General features: G+C 34.6%; 1 protein-coding gene across 2 annotated transcripts in view; it reads left to right on the forward strand.

Annotated features, from left to right (window-relative positions):
- CLINT1 (clathrin interactor 1) overlaps nt 1–22,895 on the forward strand; it is a 58,973-nt gene that overhangs the window by 8,489 nt on the left and 27,589 nt on the right. For both annotated transcript variants that reach the window (XM_030328427.2, XM_030328425.2), the window contains exon 2: nt 22,462–22,566. In XM_030328427.2, the coding sequence (XP_030184287.1) occupies nt 22,462–22,566 (105 nt within the window). The remainder of the gene's footprint in view (nt 1–22,461; nt 22,567–22,895) is intronic.

A 22,895-nucleotide genomic window follows, 5' to 3' on the forward strand; every position in this document is an offset into this window, starting at 1 on the left:
GGCTTGTGCTTTCTCTGGTCTCAAAAAAAAAAAAAGGTAGAGAGCGAGAGTAGAGAAGGGAGGTAGTAGGGCGCGAATTGTGATGAGAGGAGGGAGGAAGAGAGAGAGAGAGAATGGAGACGAGGGAGATATCTAATCTAATAATATATATATATGATAGTATATAAGAATAATATAATATATAAGATATACTATGAAGGTAGTATATAAGTAAATAACTATAAATATATATAAATATATATTTATAATTGATATATTTTTGTATATATATATATATAATATATATATTATAATTACCAGTATAGTGACTAATTTTTTTTTAATTGGTGACATTTTATAAACATTATGTGCTTCAGAATTAGTAGTCCTCTGTAACCAGCTTCCACAACTTATTAAAGTTTCAGATAGTTTTTTGATTGTGGTCTTTGCTGTGCCCTTAGTGCTGTGTCATATTAATCTGTAATTTATGCCCAACTTTTCTCAGTTTTTCTTCAGACTGAGCATTTAGAAATAATTTTTCTTAGTCCATTATATACTTATCCAAGTACTGTATTTTTGGCATAGATTGTTAAGTATTAAAATGTTATGCAGTAACTGAAAATATATTACTGATATCCTTACTAATCTTGGCCATACCTCATAAAGGTCCTTCAATGAGTGCTCATTTACCATCTACCATGAGCCCTGTAGGGTACTATGAGAGACAGACCTTAGGGTTCCAGTGGCATTTATGATTCTGTCAAGCAGATGCACTTGAAAAACACATGAAAAGCACATGAACAAGAAATAGAGAGTAATACAAGATGGATGGTATGATATCTGAATTTAGGGTACAGGATGTAAATATTTTTGAAATTCAGAGAATAAAAAGAACAGGACTGAGCAAAAATTCATGAAAGAGATACATCCTGAGACACTTTTTTTTAAGTGTTTATTTTTGAGAGAGAGAGAGAGAGTGTGTGAGCAGGGGAGGAGCAGAGAGAGGGAGACACAGAATCTGAAGTAGGCTCCAGGCTCTGAGTTGTCGGCACAGAACCCAAGGCAGGGCTCCAACCTACTAGGAAGATCATGACCTGAGCCGAAGTCAGACGCTTAACCAACTGAGCCACCCAGGCGCCCCCTGCCCCCGTTTTTTTTTTTTTTAAAACATATTTACCTGAAAGGAAGATGAGGCTGAATAAGGTATCAAACATGAAGTGCAAAATCTGAAACAGGTGAAATAATGATGTAGATTCACTGATAAGAACCTGCACCCAGATGGTTGTGAACATAGGGTGACATCAGTGAATACTCTGAGAAGATGTCCCATTGCAAAAGGAAGTCCCCTTTCTATTCCAATCAAATAGTCCAAATTAAATAATTTGAAGTATAGTTACTTGGGTTTTTTTTAGAGCTTGAGGGGGAATAAATTATAAAGGTCTCAAAATTTTGATAGGTTCTAGAAGTAATTTCCTTTATATCAGAAAAGTTGAATCTAGTTTTCAGGATTTGGAAGTACATTTGGATAAATCCATGTTTAATCAATCAAGGATGAAAATGAAAAACTATTAACTTAAATGAAATATCAAAGTATTTGACATCATATGGAGGTAGTTTTATTGTTGAGGTAGGTGCAGGATTTCTCATTTTAGCATTGTTGATAGGATTTTTTAGTTACATACTTTTGGTTAGTGTTTGATATTTGGCAGTGTTTCCGAACTTAGATAGAAAAAAAAATCTGTTAGTCATGTAATCACACTGTAAATATCAGGCATTTGTGTCTACAAAGATGTAATTTTCACATGTTGTCCCAGTGCAGAATATCTATCTCATCAATTTATCATTCTGTCAGAAGAGTTTTATGCTTTTTCTTTTTTTAAGGTTAACTAATTTCAGTACTTCCTTTTAGATTTTTTTCCTGAAGGAGTTAGGCAATATGTTTAATAAAATTATCTTAATAGGGTATTTTAAGCAGAAGTAGGGTGCCACATATTTGAAAAAAATAAATGGTCTTGAGTGTGTCCAAGTTGAGCAGATTGCTTTGGATTTCAACTTTATTTATTTATTTAAAAAATTCTTTTAATGTTTATTTATTTTTGAGAGAGAATGAGCAGGGGAGGAGCAGAGAGAGAGAGGGAGACCTAGAATCCGAAGCAGGCTCCAGGCTCCGAGTTGTCAGCACAGAGCCCGCCTCAGGGCCCAAACCCACGAACCGTGAGATCATGATGCGAAGTGAAGGTGGACACTTAACCGACTGAGTCACGCAGGTGCCCCTCAATTTTATTTTTAAATCAGTGGTGGAAGGGGTATTGAAGGGGAGACCTGATGAATTAAGAGATTTTGTCCACTTCTGCTGTATAAAACAGGATAAGGTCAACTTTCCAGGACTGTTAAGAGAATTAAATGAGTTAATGTATTGTGGAAATGTTACCAGTGAGTTCTCAATACATTCTTGTTTATTGCTTTCATTTTGTTTATTTAGTTTTGTCATTGTGAGACAGCTTTAAAAAGTGATAACCCAAAATTAAAAGATAGAGATGAACAAAGACTGTTCTATTAGAATTAAGTAGAGTAACAATTCCTTAGATTAGTTCCAGTTAATAGAAATTTAGAAGTTGGCAGAAATTTTTTAACAAACTTTTAAACCCCTTTAACAGTAAAATTTTACTATTAAAAGTATTTTAGTGGCTATTCTATCCATACCTGTAAAAAGTTAGAACACAAATAAAATTCTTAACACTATACTTATTTTTAAACACCTTAGATATTTGATCTGTTTGTGAAACCATATGATAGCTCCTGACAAGAAAAAGATCACGTTGTCCTTTCTTTATAAAAAAAATTTTTGATTTACTAACTAACTTGTGTAAGAGGCCTTAAACAACTGTCATCAATAGGGAAAGATTTGTTTCACCATTAACACACAAAACAATGCAAGTCTAAAGCTTCTTTAAATAGAGTAGGAGTGGTTTTGGTTGTTGAATAGGAATAATATTCCATACTTTAAAAAAAAAAAAAAAAAGAGGACCTTGAGAGATTAGGCTTTTAAATTTTATTACCTTGGAAGCTTAGATTTTTAAAATTCATTAGAAATTGCACTTGAGGAACTTGTACCTGAATTGATAATGTGTACCACAGGATATACAATTGAATTTGTAATCACTGGTATTTCCACAACTTTCCAATAAACATTTTATGCTAAATATTTGACTAAAAGTTTTTCTAGCAAGTGGGAATGGGCGTCCTAGTTATTTAGAGTCATGAATGTTCTATCACTATTGTATCTAAATATAACATTTTGCTAGCTTTTATTAACTTGCCATTAAATATGGTAATAGGTTACTGTGATACGTGGAAACTTTGGAATTAGAACAGTCCTGAGAGTTTCATTGAGGGTGTTTTTGTCCTATTTATTAGTTGAGTAAAATGTTTCACTGTGAGGATTTTTTACTCATATCAATACTTAAGACTGCTTGACATGCTAACATGGTTTGACACAGGAGATGTGGTGTTTGGTTTACCTAAAGGATAAAATTTGTGTAAGTTACATTACTAATTGTTCCTTCACTATAACTTAAATATAAAATGACATTAATTATAAAGATCTGGTAAGCCTCAATTTCATTATGTGTTTTAACTCTCATAAACTTTAACAATTAAACTTAATGCATTTTGTATCTAAAAGCATAATGGACACTGTATCTAAACTCTTTGATGCTTTAATGGAAGAGTGATTGGGCTTGAGAAAGCTAGTTCTTGCCTAGTTCAAGACTGAAATATATGATCTCCAAATTGTAGAATCAAGAAAATGATAGCTCAAAATGAAAAGGAAATAAGCCCAACCAATGATTTTCATGAAGTTTGACTTCGTTCCAAGTTGTGTATGTTACCTAGAGAGATAAATTAAAAAAAAAAAAAATGATTGAGGTAAGAGTCACACAACATTAACCATTTTAAAATGCTGAATTCTGTGACATTTAGTATATTCACAATATTGTGCAATTAGGCAGATTTTTAAATAAACTTTTATTCTGAAATTTAAATTTTAACAATAGTAAGGAAAACACCTGTATATCCTTTACCCACATTCACCAATTTTTAAGATTTTGCCATATTTGCTCGACATCCGCTCTTCCTCTTCCACTCTGCATGCGCATGCACACACACTCACTCACACACACACTTTCCTGATCCCTTTAAAAGTAGGTTACATGCCCCCTTTGCCTCCAGAGTTCAGTGTGCATTTCCTAAGAACAAAGATGATTCTCTCACATGGCCATAGTATGGATATTAGATTCAGAAAACTTAACATTGAAACAGTAATTTTATCTCTTTGTAGTCCATATTCTAATTGTGTCAGTTGTCTCATTCCAGTGCACAGTTCTGTCCAGAATCATGTATTTAATTGTCATGACTCTTTAAGTCTCCTTTAATGAAGAGTTCTTTAATCTTTCTTTGCCTTTCATGATGTTGGTATTTTTGAACATAATAGGCCGGTTATTTTATAGAATATTCCTCAATTTAAGGTTAGCTGGTGTTTCCTCAGGTATGTATTCTGAGCTGGGATATTACATTAAGTAATAACATGTCCTTTTCAGGAGGAAAACAAGGTGTGTATGCGCTTTTAATTTTGAGCACTCAGTTAAAGGCGTTGTCTGGTTTCTCCATTATGTAGTTGTTTTTCTCGTTGCAACTAATAAATAGTCTGTGGGGAGATACTTTAATATCTCTCCTCATCAGACTCCGTCCCCCCTCCCCTCCCCAATTTAGCATCTACTGATGCTTCTTCCTTGATGTGATAGTTAAAAATGATGACTCCTCCCTCTTCAACCACCTTCCCCCACGATCCATCCTTCAATATATAATTACCAGTTTACTGTAAGGAAGAGCTCTCATTTTCCCCCCTCTGTATATCCCTCCTTTGTGGATTTTCATTTTATTCAGTGCCTTGTAATCCCTACTGTCCTTATTTATTTCAGTACTCAAATTGTCACAGATTTGGTCAACAGGAGCCTTGTAAAGTTGGCTTATGTCCTTTTGGCACTTTTTTTAAGCATTTTCTCACTTTCTGGCACAAGATGTGTGAACCTTTTTCTGTACTTTTACTCCCTCATCCATGGAATGAGCCATTTCTCCAAGGACCCTTGGTTTTGATTACTTTTAGTGGTGAGGCAGATTTTTAGAATGAAGATTATATCGTAGATTATATATAGAGATTTTTGTTGTAATTAAGATGTTGCTAGAATTTCTTAGTATGTAGAAACACCTATAGTACAAAGAGTTGGCACATGGGACAAAGGTTTTTTGAAGTGTGGTGGTGATTTTCTTTTGGATAATTAAGGTTTTATTTTCAAATTGAAACTTTAACGGAATTGCTGTTCTCTCCATGCTTTTCCCACTTACAGCAATGTAATTTGCTTTCCATAAATCAATGAAGTATGAAAAGACAAAAATCACAGCATGTGCTTTACAAGTGTATATATTGTAGATAATCTGATTATGTCAATAAAATGCTCCCGTAGAATGTATTCTTCCAGTGGTATTCCCTGTTACAGCCATCTACCTGTAATTCATATACTTCTCTCCTGTGATAACTTGTTTGGATTTTGAATTGTTTATGCTAGATGCTGATTACTGAGTAATTTAAGTCTCAATTATGGCAGCACTATTCTAATTAGAATGCTAGATGTTGGCACTTAATTTAGCAAACAAGTGTAAAATGTCTGTGTGACATTTGTAGAAATAAGTATTGAGGATTAATTTTCTGTAGATAATCTTAGGATGTATATCTTAAGTATAGACTTATGCTTACTTTATCTGCAAACCAAATACATAACTCATTTGGAATATGAAATCCTTTTGACTTAAATTGGAAAAAAATGGCTATAGTTGAGAGTGGCATTTTTCCAACAATTACAAAAAACATTGTGTGTGTGAAGAAGCAGCAAAATTACACAAGTTTAAATAATTAAAACAAATACAAGTAATTGGCACATTGAGAGTAGAAGAGTTTGAGAAAATTAATGGAGATGCAACATTGGTGTTTGATTTCAACATAGGTAGTATCCCTTTGGCCATGTTGGAATTTATGAGGAGTAATTTGAAAATAACATACGCACACTCCTTTTAGACTGATAACATTTTTTCAGATAGAGGTGTTTTTTGTTTTGTTTTTTTTTTTTATAATATATGATGGTAATCCTCTTCTAGTGAATGAATTAAAATGTATTCTTAATGTTTATATAATCTCTGATAAAAAGACTGAAATTATAGGCATGCTTCTCATGTGAGATGGCCAAATGACAGAGGATGAGGTGTTGTACTAAGGATTGCAGGAAGCCACAGGATGACCTAGTTTATTTTTTTCACGAATATTTATTGATTATTTAGAACTCTTTAAGATACTCGAAGTGTAGTTATAAACAAGTTTTGGTGGGGAGAGACAAATAAAAACAAATAAATAAAATAATTACATTTTTTAAGTGTTATGAAGGAAAGGGACTGAAGTAGAATGATGAATGGGAGGGACTGTTTTAAGTAGGATTGGAGAAGGAGACCTTTCTGAGGACATGGCATTTATGTTAAGACTTAAAAGATTTTAAAGTATAGCACAGAGAGTAAAGGAAAGTATCCCAGAGAGAAGATGCTGTGGAGCAAGCAAAGTGGAGAAAGAGCTGGTGAGAAAGAGAACAGTGTGGCAAGAACATGGAAGAAGGTAGTCTCAGGGAATGTTTGGCCACTGCATGGAATTTGGACTTATTTTAAGTATAATAAAAAGCTGGTGAGGAATTTTGATAAGCAAGAACGTGAAATGATTCCACTTATGTAGCTACTCTTGGTGCCGAGTTGGATAATGAATCAGAGGGGAACAAGTAGAAAGAGGCAGTGGTTAAAATTGTGATTTTATCATAAGAGGTTAGGATCAGAATCTCTGAACTTCATTTGTGGATTCAGACTACCTAGGTTGAAATCCTAAGCATACCACTTAATAGTTGTATTAAAGCAAGATACTTAACCTCTTTGTGCCTCGGTTTCCTTATCTGTGAATGGGAATGGTGATGTTAACTGCCTCATAAAGTTGATAGATCAGATGAATTGTTTATAAAGGGCTTAGGACCTTGCCTGGGCCATAGAGTTAGGTAAGGCCTAACTCTTTTGCACAGCTCTTCTTTAGTAACAGATTGTGCAAAGCAAAGACATGGTTCCAGTATGTACCAGTTTCAGTTAACAGGGCACCATGCAAAATGAGGGCTGTTTATATGAGAAGTACAGTATCTGTAGTCACCCTTGATGACTCCTAAATCGATAGTTGACAGTGAGCATAAGTAAGAGATTTAAAGTTTTTGAAGTATTTTTTTAGCCTTTGATTTCAATGTTTTAGCTCTACACATGTTTCTGTGGACATAGAATTCTGCCAACATGTCTTAACATTTTAAGTCTTTGCTAGGGGTTACTAAGTTAACTTTAGGGGATATAGCAAATTAACAAGTCTTTATGGCCATGCCTTCAGAAGACCTGAGATTGAAACTTTATTCCAGGATAGCCTCATTTCTTTTCTTTTCTTTTTTTTTTTTTAAGTAGGCTCCACACCCAACATGTGGCTTGAACTCACGACTCTTGAGATCCAGTCGCAAGCTCTACTGACTGAGACAGCCAGGTGCCCCACCATGATGGCCTTTTTAAAAATTTTTTGAGAAAGTGATATTTCTCACGTCATTCTCTTTGTATATTTGTTGGTCAGAGATTGTTTATTTTAGCCCCCTCTATTCGTATCTTAATCTCCGTTTGTTTGTTTCTTTGTTTGTTTGTTTTTGTCTTTGTCTTCCATCACCCTCTCTCTTACCAAGAGATTATAGATTTCATTTGTGTATTCACTGGTCAGTTATTAAATACCCATTTTATATGAGACATTCATGGTTAGGTACTAAGAGGGGAATAAAAATGCATAGTATATGCTATAGTCAGTTCTTGTTATTTGACGTGCATAGGTTCTACCAGAGTCACCACAAAAACTGAATTAGCAAATGCCGAACCATTGTTCCCAGGTTAGATTCCTCTGGGCCTCTAGTCACATTTCATCATCCAGTCAGTGCATAACCATGTTTTGTGTCTGTTTCTGTATGAAGATGTCTCAATACACATACTGTTTTCAGTGACACTGAGCTCAGGGCCCAACAACACGTTACAAAGCTTATCTGACAGGTATTTTTTCTGTAAGGCACATTACAGCATACTTACACATAGAAACTCTAGACAGCACTTCAGCACCAGGCTTAGAGATCATTAAACAGCGAAATCACCAACAAAAAGCACAAAGATGTGAAAAATAATGGCATTGCATAAACCAGGGAACAGACACTTGTTTATGGCATGAGAACTAAAGGCAGAACATCGCCTTTTGGCCTCACCTGAGAATGTGCCCAACAGATGAGTCAAATCTTTCACTGCTCTGCACATATTCACAAATGACCATGAAAGTGCTGAATATTGATTTTAGTCTTACAAAATTTTAGTAATGCTAAAATTTTAGTAGTACTCATTTTAGTGAGCACATTCACAAATACAGAATCCTCAAATAAGGAATATCAACTATACTTGTTTTTTAAAAACTTACAGTGTTTTAAGGGGGAATTAAGATATGTTCATACATAGCTATTACATAGGGTACAATATAATTCATAAAAGTTATAAATGTAATGTTTATTTTACCATAGGAAGGGGAGGTTATGGGTTGGCAGGAATCAGGAGGACTTTACTTTTGCATCTTTGTTAAAAACTAGGTTTGAGTTTTACTGAAAGGAGATAATTCTGGGAGTGAACAGTTACTGAGGTAAGAAAGGGCATGTTTAAATTTCAGTTGTTATCCCATAAAGGAAATAAAACAGAAGCAGTGGGAAGAAAGGCTAGGCAGGTAGATTGAAGCCAGATCAGGTAGGTCCTGAACACCAGAACTTTTTGAGTCAAAGGGAAGAAGCTATTTAACCTATTTGCTCAATTACTTAATAAATATTATGGAACATCTGCTATCACCAAGTCTGTTACAGGCACTGGGGATCTTTAAAGTGAGAGACAGGGGTGCCTGGCTGGCTCAGTCAGTTAAGTGTCTGACTCTTGATTTCGGCTCAGATTATGATCTCACAGTTTGTGAGATCGAGCTCCGCGTCAGGCTCTGTGTTGACAACACAAGACTGCTTGGGATACTGTCTGTTTGTTTGTTTGTTTGTTTCTTTCTTTCTTTCTTTCTTTCTTTCTTTCTTTCTTTCTTTCTTTCCCTCCCTCCTTCCCTCCCTGCCTCCCTCTCTCCCTCCCTCTCTCTCTCTCTCTCTCTCCCCTTCTCTCTCTCCCTCTCTCTCTCTCTCTGCCCCTCTGCTGCTCATGCTGTCTCTCTCTCAAAATAAATAAACTAAAAATTAAAAATAAAGATAGAGACAACTTGTGTCCTCTGGATGTTTTCAGTCCAAAGGGGGAGACAAGAAAACAAATGTGCCTGTTATAGTACACTAGTTTTAGTTTTAGTTCAAGATAAAGAGCAGGGTGCTATGAAGAGCATATAGGCAGATCCCCAGAGTTAAAGGAAGGTTTCTTGGAGGAAGTGGCATTTAAACTAAACCCTGATGATAAGGTGAAGTGAGGCTGGTGACAGGGCTGGGTGGGTAGAGGACTTACAGACAGGAAACAATTCATGCAAAGGCCTTGAGGTGAGAATGATGGTGATGGGACTGAAAGAATAAATTGATATCCCACATGAAAGACTTTTTGTCATGTTAAGGAATTTGGACTTCATCTTGAAGGCTTCCAACGGAAGCCTTTGTTGGATTTAAAAAATGGGGGCTCAGTTACATAGGATTTGTATTTCAGCAAGAGTTCACTTTGGCTCTGGTCTGGTGGGAGATAGAGGAAAAGCAGAGACACTAGTTATAAGATTGTTGGCAATAATCTGGGTGGGAAATGGTCGTGACCCTGCGCTGAGGTAGTGGCAACGTGGGTAGGGAGAAGTAGATGGACATATTAGAGACACTTAGGAACCGCTGTAGGTAGAAAAGTCCAGGAAAATGGACTTTTAATGCTAAATAGGAGGGGAGGGAAGTAATGAATTATGATGTTGAAGCCGCAACTCTGGATGGTACTGTCCACTGATAACACAAAGAGGAAAATACTTGGGGAAGGTGGTGATGAATTTGTGGTGGACCACGTGGCCAACGGTAAATATATTAGGAAGCTGAATCTAGTCACGGTTTGAAGGATAAGTGGAGAACACACCCCAAATGGAGACATTGTTAAATGTTGGAGCCTAGACTAGAGATGTAGTCTCTGAGGGAAAAGGCTCCCAAAGATGACTCCAAACACCCAGCACCTGCATGCAGCCTGCCTGGCCTTACCATGTACCCTGCAGATCATGTTTCACCCTGAGAAATCGTGAAGCCGCCTGAATGTTGCTCCTTCTCAAATACATGAAAACTAATAATTTTATTGTTAAAAAGCATCTCTAATCTGGAAGAAGAAGAATTTTATCACCCCTTGGGACTTAATAAAGCTAATCTCATTTTGAGTATCTCATATACGTGTTTCATTGATCCTTGTGAAAAATGTTACCCCTGCATCGGGAGGGCCAGAAAAACAGCAGTAAGTGTGAGAGTTAGGGACTGTGAGAAGAGCCAATGCCTCTCTTTTCTTGAGCTCTTTGTGCTGTTTCTGTTCATTCAGTGATGTGTTATAAAATGTAAAATAAGTAAAACATGCAAGAAAAAAGGAAAGACGTTATTAAATGAGGATTGAGAACTTAAAGCTAAAAATAGAGAACTTTGAAGAGGTTGGAATAAAGTTTAAAAGTTTTTAAAAACTCAGTGGAAAAAAAGGGCCCAAAAGTAATACTGATGAGACTTAAAATAAACAAGATAGGAAACTGAAATCAACAGTAAAGATCAATCAAGGTTTTTTTTTTAATAGGTTAAAAATAAGTGAGATGTAAAGCAAGATAAAAGGCCTAAAACCAGCCATCAGATAAGAATTTAAAAACATAAAAGGTTAAAAGGAAAAGCTATCCATTAAAAAAGAATAAGAAATAACAGATACTAAAAACAAGAGTGGTAAGATGAAAGGTATAGACATTTTTGTGAGTCTAATATTAAGGGAAGTTTTAAAAAATAGTGTAAAAACCCCAAAGTGGGTTTTTTGGAACACTTAGAAAATGCTCCAGGGAGAAGGAATGTTATCACCAAAATTTTAGCTATGTTTAATATGATCCCCTCTTTGAGATTCTCAAAGCATGTTAGAATATAGTCTCTGAGAAGTGCTGTAGTAATAAAATTGCCTTAGTTTTACGTAACATCTCCAAAATCTTACCATGTTTCACAAAATACTAGAGTACTGTTTTAGAAGAAAGTAAAAATGGAAATCTTAAAAATTACAGAGATAGAGGATAAAGAAAAAATCAGCTGGAAGTAGAAAATAGAATTGGGTTGGGGCTAGCATTCCTACGGAATAGTCTCCAACACTGTTTTGCAGCTAGCCAAGAGAAGAAGGCAACTTGACACCCTTACCCCTGGTCCTTTATCCAAAGCGGGTCTTCAGAAAGCTTTTATCTGTGCAGATAGGGCACTGATATAACATAAAGAGGCTGCTGAGCCAAGAGAGTGGAAACTGATCCTCAGCAGAATTAAATCAGCTCAGCCATGGGCCACTGCCCTAACAAGTGAAGAGAAGTTTTATACACAAGTGCTGTTTTTCTTTTCTTTAAAAGTGATCGATTTTTTTTCATCGTATAAATAAAATTGTAAACTAATGTGTCCCCGTCCACATACATTTTTTCACGTTTTTTTTTTCCTTCTAGATTTTGTCCACATGTACATGTGTTTTTATATAGTTGATAGTAGTTACTGTTCATCAGATTTGTGTTGTGGGGGCTGTTTTTCTATGGCAGTGAAAGGAAAAGAATTTTCTAGTGTGTAGCGTCTGCCTGTTTGATTGCTATATTGTCCCATGTACCATTGCTGCCACGTTTTAGAAACAACTTATCTTACTTTCCTGAACCACATAACAAATACCTTCTTTTGCCAGCCATAGAACATCCCTTCCCCAAATCTTAATTGGCACCAGAAAATTTCTCTGGAAAAAAAAATAACTCTTTAGCATCATGGTACTAGCCAGTGGTTGGGACAGCTTTTTTTAAGCTTGTCATCTGCTACCCAGCTCATGGTAGCAGCAGCACCTATGGTAGAGGGAGAGTAGAAGGGTTTCTACATAAACGATCAAGATCCATGAACATCCAGACATTTCTTCGTTTAATGATTTGTGCTCTTGCAAAGGAAGCAGGATATAGAAACCAGGTATTGTGGCCCTTCTAAAATGCTTTCTTCAGACAGCCACCTCATGGAATGAATTATATGACCTTGTTTTGGACATTTTGAAAGCTCAGAATTCTGCAGTTTCTGATAATGCTAGATAATTTCCCTTCTTATAATAGCTTAAAAGTCTTTGTTTTTGCTTTAATTTTGCTTTGGGATGTGCAACTCCATCAGTAGATGTGAATGAGTTTAGTGAATCTAAAAAAAGGGACTTTTTATTTATTTGATCAGATGATGTCAGGTTACCACTAAAAAAGAAATTGCTACTTTATGTAAAATAAAACTGTAGCTCAAGATTAGTAAGAATAAACTTCAAAATAACTCTGTTAAGCATAAAATAGTTGTTCTCTGCCAGGGCTTGCATTAATAGTATTACTACTGTAATATTATATTATTAGTATTATTAGTGTTACTAATTTCTTAGTAATACTCATTTCCAGGTCTTTGGCCGCTTCTTAATAATAACTGTTTTTGCCTTGCCTATATACTTAACATTTTCAAGATCTTCATTTCAGTATCTATATGCTTTGGGTCAGATAGGCTGCTAGTTACCATGACTGTAAAGTTCTGCAACAATGAATGAGATGTAAGTAATAAGAATTAGTTTACTCTAAGGGACCATATAAAGAATATCTTCAAACTAAAAATAAATATTGGCAGAAAAATGACCATGTGTGCTAAATGGTACCCTTAACCATTTCATTTAATCTCTGTTATACATAGGAACTGTCTTTCAGATGAGGAAACTTGAGACACAGAGTGGTTGATTTGTCCAGGAGTCCGCGACAAAATTCAGGCCATATTAATCTCTAATTATTGGTCAATTAATGTACATATTACTTTGCTTTCCTACAAAATAGCCATAAAAGATGAAGCAGATTATGAAAATACATAAATTTGCAGTATTTTCCTTTAGGGTGGGCTTGTGTTTGGAACAGTTCCTAGAGCCCAGGCCCATTTTAAATGTTTGGAAATGGGTTGCTATCAAACAGGTTATTTTATTTCGTATTGCTAACCACTGAAGTTGTAAGGAAGGGGAAATAATTTTATAGTTTCTTCCTCCCACAGGTCATAATTTAGTTGTGGACATCAGGATGTTTTTCTTGGCTTATCTCATTCATGTAATTTTTTTTGCACATCTGTTACATAAATTGCTAAAACTCTTTCCTTGAAAAATTGCCAGTTTAAGTCACACTTAATAGTGATCAAGAGGTCGGTAACTTTTGGAAAAAAGAATTCAATGACAGACTTCGAGGGGCAGAAATCCAACTACCATCCTGGTTTAAGTATTTTTGTTTTGGATCAATTCTTAATTTTTTGAGTCGTTGGAATAATTATGTGTGGCTTCTAATCTTTCCCTGAAGACTTTATGTTGGACTATAAACATTTAACATATAAACTTTTATATAGAAAAGTATTTTAGTCATTGCTTCCATAAGTTTGTATCTTTTAGTGATCAATTTATGTATACATTCTAATCTGGCACATAGTTTGGCATGAGAAACTAAACTTGGAGTATTGACTTCTTTCAGGCTTACTGATTTTATGTAACCTTTCCTAACCCTGAATTCTACATAAACCGCAAAATAATGATATTCTGTGGGTTTTTTTTTGTTTTTTGGAACAAAGTTCATAAGACATTACTTCTGCTAGTTGCATTTTAGAACAGCTTTATTATACTTAAGTGATAAACATATCAGTTGTTAGAAATCTCAGATATTTTAGATGTAAGTTGTTAGCTTGGGCTCATGTAAACTGATATTGAGTCAGTACTGGAAATTTTCCTGGAATGTTAGGTAAACTCTTCCTTAAGCAAGGGACCAACTATTTATTTAACGCACAATTTGAAATTATATGGATTTGGAATGCTAGGTTTTAAGCTTGAAATCTTTAGATAATGATATCATTTGGAGTACTAATAATCTGTAATGGGTATATTTAGAGATTAGAAAATATGTGATAAATCAGTTAATGTCAGTTACTGATAAAAGTTCTTAAATATTTTTTTGTATTACATTTCCTACTGTGTAACCATCCTCCTTTCTAAAATGTAGTAGATTTTTGGGGCGCCTGGGTGGCTCAGTCGGTTAAGCATCCGACTTCGGCTCAGGTCACGATCTCACAGTTCGTGAGTTCGAGCCCTGCGTCGGGCTCTGTGCTGACAGCTCAGAGCCTGGAGCCTGTTTCAGATTCTGTGTCTCCCTCTCTCTGACCCTCCCCCCGTTCATGCTCTGTCTCTCTCTGTCTCAAAAATAAATAAATGTTAAAAAAAAAATTAAATAAATAAATAAATAAATAAAACGTAGTAGATTTTTGTTCAGTTTTGACTTTGTAAAACAGATCTAGATTTGTTAACAGGAAATAATGTACAATTTTATTATGATCCAAATCTGATTTGCAGCTGTGGGGACAAGTCACTTAGCCAAGCCTTTCATTGGCATCCACTGGGCAGCTCGGCCTTGTTATGTTACAGCTCTGGGGCTGTTGTAACTTAATTTCTTTGTGAGCAACAAATCAAGAAAGCCAACCTCCAGTACTGGTAGTGAATGTGGCAGAGCCTGAGAAAATTATTATTAACAGAAAATAGTAGCTTTACAAAGGGTATTTAGAGAAGAACACATTGGGTTTGGTGTAGTACCTTGGATTAATGACACAATCAAATCATACAGAATCACTAAAAAAAAAAAAAAAAAATTATGAAAAGTGTTCTGCCATGCATAAGTTTCCTACCTAAGAAAGAAAACTTGATGACTCTAACTATTTTTACCATGTGTTGGGGAAGTATAATAAGTACAGGATACTTTAAAGTCTTGATTGAATCTGGGAGATTGTCAGGAGTCTGTACAACCATTTTTGTCTTCGTAATTTTTAAGATAAAGGTTTTCTGTTAATTGTTCATGAATGTTAGAGGTTTATTCTTAGTCATTTCTACGTGCAGAATATGTTCAGTGTTTAATTTGTTCCCCATTGTCCTCTGCAAAAAAACTGAAAATATACTTTTTATATCTTTTTATCTTTCTACTATATCTGTAAATAGTACAAACACAGCCTAAAGTTTTGAGTTAAGATTACAAGAATATCGAGCCATATTAATCAACAGTGTTCAGTAATAGGAAAACATCAGGGGTGGTTAAATTTTGGACTCCCAATTCTCCATCCCTATGGACTAAACTATTACTGGAATTGAAGGCCAACATCAATCAGAATGGATCAAAGAATTTGTTAGTAGTATGGTGGAAGAATAGCTTTTGCCTTAGAAAAGACTAGATCCACTTTAATTTTCTTACATCTTAAAACAATTAGAATTTCAGTTAGAGTTACATCAGCTAGAGGTGCTTTTCTCTTGTCATATGTGGGGAATGAACAACTGAAGTGGTGTTTTTGAACGTTAATACATTTTCTGTGGTTTTCATGTCGTAAGCAGGCAGCTTGTGTTTGGACTTCAGCAGTTTTTCTGTCTGTACTGTTTTTAAAATGTTTTAGGTATCCGGTTATAGTATCTAACTTGATCTTTGAGTATCCAGAATATTCTAAAAGTAGAAGCTTTAAAAAGAACTATGGGAGTCCCCTCCTCCCTCAGTAAAACCTGGCAGTAAACTGTTCTTTAATATTTATTTGGTGTTAATTTTTTTTTACTGTGATAGCTAAAGCATGAAGTATAGTATTTCAGTGCAAATTCTTGATGGTTATTTTAAAAAGCAGAAAGTCTCATGTTTCAGCATTTAGTATTTTAATGTTCCCTCTTGAAAAGTAAAGAGGAAAACAGAAGGTACATAATCCAGCATAGTCCTCTGTGTAAATAGGTGAAGTCATAAATAATATGCACATGAGCATCCCACATATTTATGATATAAATAGATTGAAATAGGGTATATGTTTTTTAAATAACCAGGTTATTCTTCTGAAGTCTTGTTACTACAGAAGAATGGATAAGAGAGCCTGAGATTTTAGAGGTCTTCAATTTCAGTTTTTCCCTATTCAAAATGTTTTTTTTTTTTTACCTTGCTTTTAAGAGTATTTGTGTTTAAGAGGGGGAGGAATACATTGGTTTCCTCCTTTCCACTTGGATAGTTCATTATTTAATATTTAGTAAAACCAAAGAAAATATAATTTCCATAACTGGGAATATATTTCTTTAAAGATTAATTCAGCATTTCTTTTAGTAGCACAGTTTGTGATGTCATCTTAATTTATTAACTAAGAAGCTTTTTCTTTTAGGTCGGATGATATTACTAATTCTCTGATTTTAGGGCATTATGGTATAATATGGGCTTTAGAATTAGAAAACCCAGCAGTTTAAACATCAGCTGCTTACTAGTCTTGTGATGATACAAGTGAGCTTATTTAATTTCTCTACCAAGGAGTTGCTATTAAATATTATTATATTTCTATTAAATATTGCTATAATACTGCTATTATATTGCTATTAAATATATTATATTAAATATACTTTTCCTCTCTACTCACTCATTTTCTTCCTGTTTGGTAGAAGGGGCCACTGCTGCTAATGACAGCATGGCAGCACTAGAGAGAAAGTGGCCAGCAGTAGGTTTGTTGTATTTGTTTTTTTCTCTACTTTCCAATATTTATTATATTAGTTTTCTTCTGGTGTGGAGGGAACACTGTAATTTATTCCTTATATTAGCACTGTAGGTATTTTATAACTAAGATACTTTATAATCAAATATGATAATATTTGCTTTAGCAATATTAATTCTACTGAACCAGTCCTTTTGTTAAGACATTTTTCGGGACACCTGGGTGGCTCAGTCATTTAAGCGTCTGACTTCGGCTCAGGTCATGATCTCACAGTTCATCAATTCGAGCCCCATATTGGGCTCTGTGCTAACAGCTCAGAGCCTGGAGCCTACAGCCTGCTTCTGAGTCTGTGTCGCCCTCCCTGTCTCTCTGCCCTTCTCCTGCTCACGCTATGTCTCTCTCCCTCTCTCAAAAATAAATAAATCTTAAAAAAAATTTTAAGAAGACATTTTTCATTGCTTTGTATTTTACTTTCAGGTCAAGAAAATACTTTTTTTTTCCATGGGTAGCAAATATCCAGCCAAGTAGATGAATCAGTTTTTCCAACTCCCCACACCATTTCTGTACAGCCTCAGATTTTCTGCTGACAATGAAAGTTATGTATTTGTTGAATTTAGAAGTGGTAGACTTCTTGGTTGTTGATCATAAATATGATTCTGTTCACAGGATTGTAATTACCATGTACTTGGTTTTAAAATGAGTATTGAACCTATAAAATGTTTAGCTTGCAGATAAGGGTAATGTGGTAAAGGCGGTCCCCTGATGAAAACTGAATATCAGATGGTCTATATCACACTTTTAGAGCAAGTATTCTTAAAACTATTTTCCCAATGTTTTGGCCAGAAGCTTAAAAAAAAAAAAAAAAAGGAACAAGCATTAAAAGAAGGAATTTGTTACCTGAGAAAACTTTCTTTTTCAGTGTTTATTTTATGGGTGTTTTATTATTTTTAAAAAGTTATTTAAAGATTGATACTTTATTAATGGGAGCATAATAGTTTTACCTGTGTCATAAAAGTATCTTCTGAAATCTTTGTGGCATTGAGATTAAGAGGTGAGTTTTTAGTGTAAGTTTTAATGTTCAAGAATTATTCTTTCCTAAAAGAGTTTCTTAAAAACATGTTAATTTTTTTTTCTTTTTTTACGTTTTATTTATTTTTGAGACAGAGAGAGACAGGGCATGAACTGGGGAGGGTCAGAGAGAGAGAGGGAGACACAGAATCTGAAGCAGGCTCCAGACTCTGAGCTGTCAGCACAGAGCCCGATGCGGGGCTCGAACTCACGAACTGCAAGATCATGACCTGAGCCGAAGTCGGACGCTTAACCGACTGAGCCACCCAGGCACCCCAAAAACATGTTAATTTTAATATTAGGTACTTAAATTGATCCCTGTAGTTTTACACATATAGCACTTGGTATACATATTTTAGTATGTATACATATACATTAGTTACTAGTTTGCTGCACTTATTAGCCTGATAAAAACAAGATGTTGGAAGTACAAATAATACATATGTGGGCTACCATGATGCTTATTTGCTGATGAAAGTTAAAAGGTTGCTAATGATGATACTGTACTTGATTTCTATTTTTAATGGCATTTAAAAGTTTTTCCTTGGTTAAAGTTCATGGGAGGAAATTTGGAAAATACAGGAAAGTATAAAGAAAGAAATACTGTTATTTAAAACCATTACTTTGAATGTTGTGTCTCTGTCTCTTGCTGCCTGTTTTCCTGTTAGTGAGACTCTAAGTGTGGATGTATGTGTGCATGCATAGAATAAAATACAAATTTAAAGGTCTAAGAGAAAATACTGCTAAATATTTTCCTGATCTCAGAGTGAATGAAGGCTTTATATAGTAAGTTTAAAACAAAAAGAAGAAAACATGAAAAATATGACTTTTTTTTTTAAAGGAGGTAAAATTAAAAGGACAAGCTGGGAAAAAATACTTTCTACTGCATCAGTCTGTTTCAGTTTCCTTATTCCTTTGCTGGTAGTTAGAACTGAATTGTACCTAAGCTTTACCTTTTCTCTTGGTATATAGTTTTGTTTTAACAAAGCATATTCCTGAACTTTTGACAGGAAAATATATCAATAAGAACTATTCAAATGTTTTCTTGTCAGTTATTTTACTGATTATTCTTAATGCAGATTAGAAGAAGCATTGGCCATCTATAAGTAAAAGTCCCACGTTAGCTCACTTTCAACCAATCTTGCCTCTAAAACCTGTTCCCAAACTGTTACTAAGTAAAATAATTTGGTATTCTATCAGTAGTGAGCAGTGCAATAAACAGAAAATGAGGAATAAAGAACAGAGCCAAATGGACACTAATAATTTACAAATTGAATAGTCAGCCCTTGAATAATTGAACATTGGCCATGTGAATACAGTCACAGAAGTATGTGTACAGAAGTTGAGGGCAGTAACTTTTAGTCTTTGGCATTAAAGATCCAATGAGTGAGTGGTGCTGGGTTGTCGAGGGTTAAGTACTCTCACTGGATCTCCCTTAGTCCTGTCCTGCCTGTTAGGGTGTTGTGAGGGGCAAATGTGAAAGCATGAAAAGGACTGTAGATGCAGTGAAGTCTTACTGATAACAAACAATAATGAGTGTGGTTCAATACTGCTTTAAGGTAAAATCTTCAGAACATGAGCAGATTCTTAATATTCTTCACTTTTTGGTTATTTCATGGTAATTTCCTAGAATTTTACTTGCAGAACACATCCTAGACCTTTGTCTGAATTTGGTGCTTTAAAAAACTGTTGAGAGAGCCCCCTCTAGTGTCTGAATTATACATTCTTAAAACATTTTTGTCAATCATAGGAAGTTTTAAGAATTAAACTAGCTATTTTTTCCTTTCACATCTGGATGTAATTTCTTTTTAACTTTTTTTTTTTTGGTGGGGGTTGGGAAGAGGTTATTTTCCTTTTTAAAAAAGGTCACTGGAATTATGGGTAGGGTGTGGATTGAGGGCAACTGAAAACATGGGAAAGGAAGGATCAAAATGCCATTTCTACCTTTTTAGAAATAGTTATTTTTAAATGACCTGGAGTAAGGCCAAACTATACAGTAGTGTGTTGTTTTGTTTTAGTTTACATTTGTTTCTGAATTAGGTGCAGCTTAAAAATACTTTATTTTGGAATTCTTTATAGCCAGCGGATCTCATCTTCAGAGTTCTTTGCAGTTTCTGAAAGCAACAGTTTCACTGGAAAAATGGCTTTAAAATAGAGCCATTCTCTTCATGGAAGTGTTCTAACTTTATTATTTTTTGTTATTGTTGCCATATTTTGTGGATGTACTTTGTGTACTTTGTAACTATATTGTAAGTGTGTTTTAATGGTAAGTTGTCATTTTATATAGTTCCCATTGTTTTTCAACCAAGGAAATAAGGAGATTCTTAAATTATTGGCTGTCTGCCACCTCTTCCTGTAAACACACAGCACTCAAACACACAGGCCTTCAGCTAAGAATCTTGTGAAGGGTTAGAGAAACAGGACCTTTCTCATTTGACCCATGGGCTTTTGTAGCTTGAACAAGGAAAGTAGTGTTCTGAAAGCTACAGCATTTATGAAGGCTCTAGTAAAAATATTTCATGTGCATGGACTAGAGATTAACTCCTTTCATCTTGTTCTCTTGAAATTAAACAATGCAAACAGATTTTAAGTGCATTCTTGCTAATGAAATGCTTGGGTGAATTATAATCCTAATTGCTATTGTTCATTCCCACAGCTGCATGTTGACACTTACAACTGCCTAAGCCACGCATTCTTCAGCCAGTAGGATAAACAAAAGCATTTTGAAATCCATCATTTTGTGGCATCTTATATTGCAAATCTGTCATTGACTGCCTTGATTTTATTTTGTTTCCATTGTTGAAAAAAAAATTGGAAAAAATGTTACTACTTTGTATCTATACATAAAATTATTGTCAAGAGGATCATTACTGGGTTTTTAGGAAAATTCATTCATTAATCGTCTCAGTTGGTAAAGGAGGCATTGGAAACTATGTCCCAGGGAAACAATTTATACTTATGTTATCAAGCTAGTTGATACTTTAGGAGGCAGCTTTCGCCAAGATTTGAAAGAAAGTGATAGGATTTCACTGTCCTTTCTTAGTAGAACAGTATTCTGAATGTAAATCTAGAAGCCAAATTTATTCTGTGATTTGGCAAGTTATATATGTGTAATGGTCCCTTTCAAATTTTACCCCAAACCATTTATTAGTCTTTTTTTTTTTTAAGTAAAGAAAGAGAAAGGTTTGCAATGAATTTGAAATTTGTATTTCTTTGTATTTGAGAAACAGATTTGAATACAAATTATATCCATACCTTCCTTCCTTTAAAAAATAGAACTTTCTGATAACTGAAAAACCATACAGCAAGAGTGAGATGTATGGAAGTCATAGTTACCAAATTCTGATTTTTCTGTATTTCTAAGGCTTGATTTTAAGTGAAAGATTTGAATGATCGTATTCATAGGCATCTGTTACAATAATTGCTCAGTGATAATTGGAGTTTTAGATGTCAAATGGATACTACTATAGTTTGTCACTTTTTCACAGTATTTCTTTCTCAGAATGTCATTGAATTCTTAAATCCATATGAGTATGTAAATTCTATTTTAATAACCAAACATTTTGCTATCTTTTATCTTAAGGGACTCTTTTCAAAGTCCTTTCTTATAAAAATATTAAGTAATATTTTTATTACTCCTAATAGGTGTTTATTATCTTTCTTAATAATAATGACAGCTGGCCTGTATTGAGCAATTTCTGTGTGTCAGGCACTATGCTACTAATAGATTTCATTTGAGATGCCACCCTTTTAGGTAGTATTCTTTCTTACTCCCATTTTGCATTTGAGGAAACTAAAATTAAGATAATTAGAATAATTTTGCTAAAAGTCACAAAGTAACTGAAGTCAGATCTTTCTGATTCCTAGAACCCATGTTCTTCATCACTGTTGAAGTCTTAAGTGAAAGTTAAATGTTATACAGACTCCTGATGGAATATTATGTAGCCATCAAGAGTGAGGGTTATGGTGACTAGTGACACGGAAAACCTATATGATGTAATAAGTGAAAAGACACCAAGGGATTACAGTTTAAATGTTCATAGTGATTCTAAACATTTTTAATGTTACCTTTGGCTTGTCATTGCTTCTTGAAAATGCAATATAAATAATGTGTAGCTCTTCTGTAATTTTGCTGATTAATTTACAGAAATTCTGTAAGGAAACAAGAGTGCATGTAAACTAGATCTGGTTAGGAAACAGACAACTTAGTTTTATAATAGACTCTAGTGTGTTCAATTTCCTTTTTAATTTGACCCAAAGCCATTTTTTTGCTGGACTTAGGCCAGCTCTAATGTAATCAGTCTCTCATCTGTTTTCTGGAAGGCTAATGGAATAGTAAAATTTTCTTAAATATAACTTAAATGTGCTATATAGTACTCTCGAAGTAGCTTATGCACAAAAGATGTTTTCTTTCCCACCCTGTAGAGGTATCTCATTAGGACACCCAGTAGTGTCATTATTAAGTTTTCATGTGTTTCTCAGTTTTGATGCTAATCTTTGTGTGTGTGCGTGCGTTTTTTTTCCTCTGCAGCACCAATGTGGTTATGAATTATTCAGAGATCGAGTCTAAGGTTCGAGAAGCAACGAATGACGATCCTTGGGGACCTTCTGGGCAACTCATGGGAGAGATTGCCAAGTAAGTGATAATTTGACTCAGCAGTGCAGAAAGAATCCAACTATCTTTACATAGAAATATGAAATTTGCTTTCAGTTTTAAACAGTTTAGCTGCCAGACAGAAATTCTGCATAATCATTCAGATATTAGTGGAGGAAGTTCTACACACAGTCCATTTCCCCTTAAAAATTAGCTCAAAAAAGTAAAACTATTTTTCAGTGAAGTTTAGAGACTTACATAGCTTATCATAGAATTTTGACAAATGTGTATAAAATAACTTGAAATAAAGTTAGGAAAATTTTTTTTGATGAGCATCTCGACCAGTATGCTGGTAAATAAAGGGCTTGTAA

The sequence above is a fragment of the Lynx canadensis genome, chromosome A1 (genome assembly GCF_007474595.2).
Source record: "Lynx canadensis isolate LIC74 chromosome A1, mLynCan4.pri.v2, whole genome shotgun sequence".
NCBI classification, from domain to species: Eukaryota; Metazoa; Chordata; class Mammalia; order Carnivora; family Felidae; genus Lynx; species Lynx canadensis.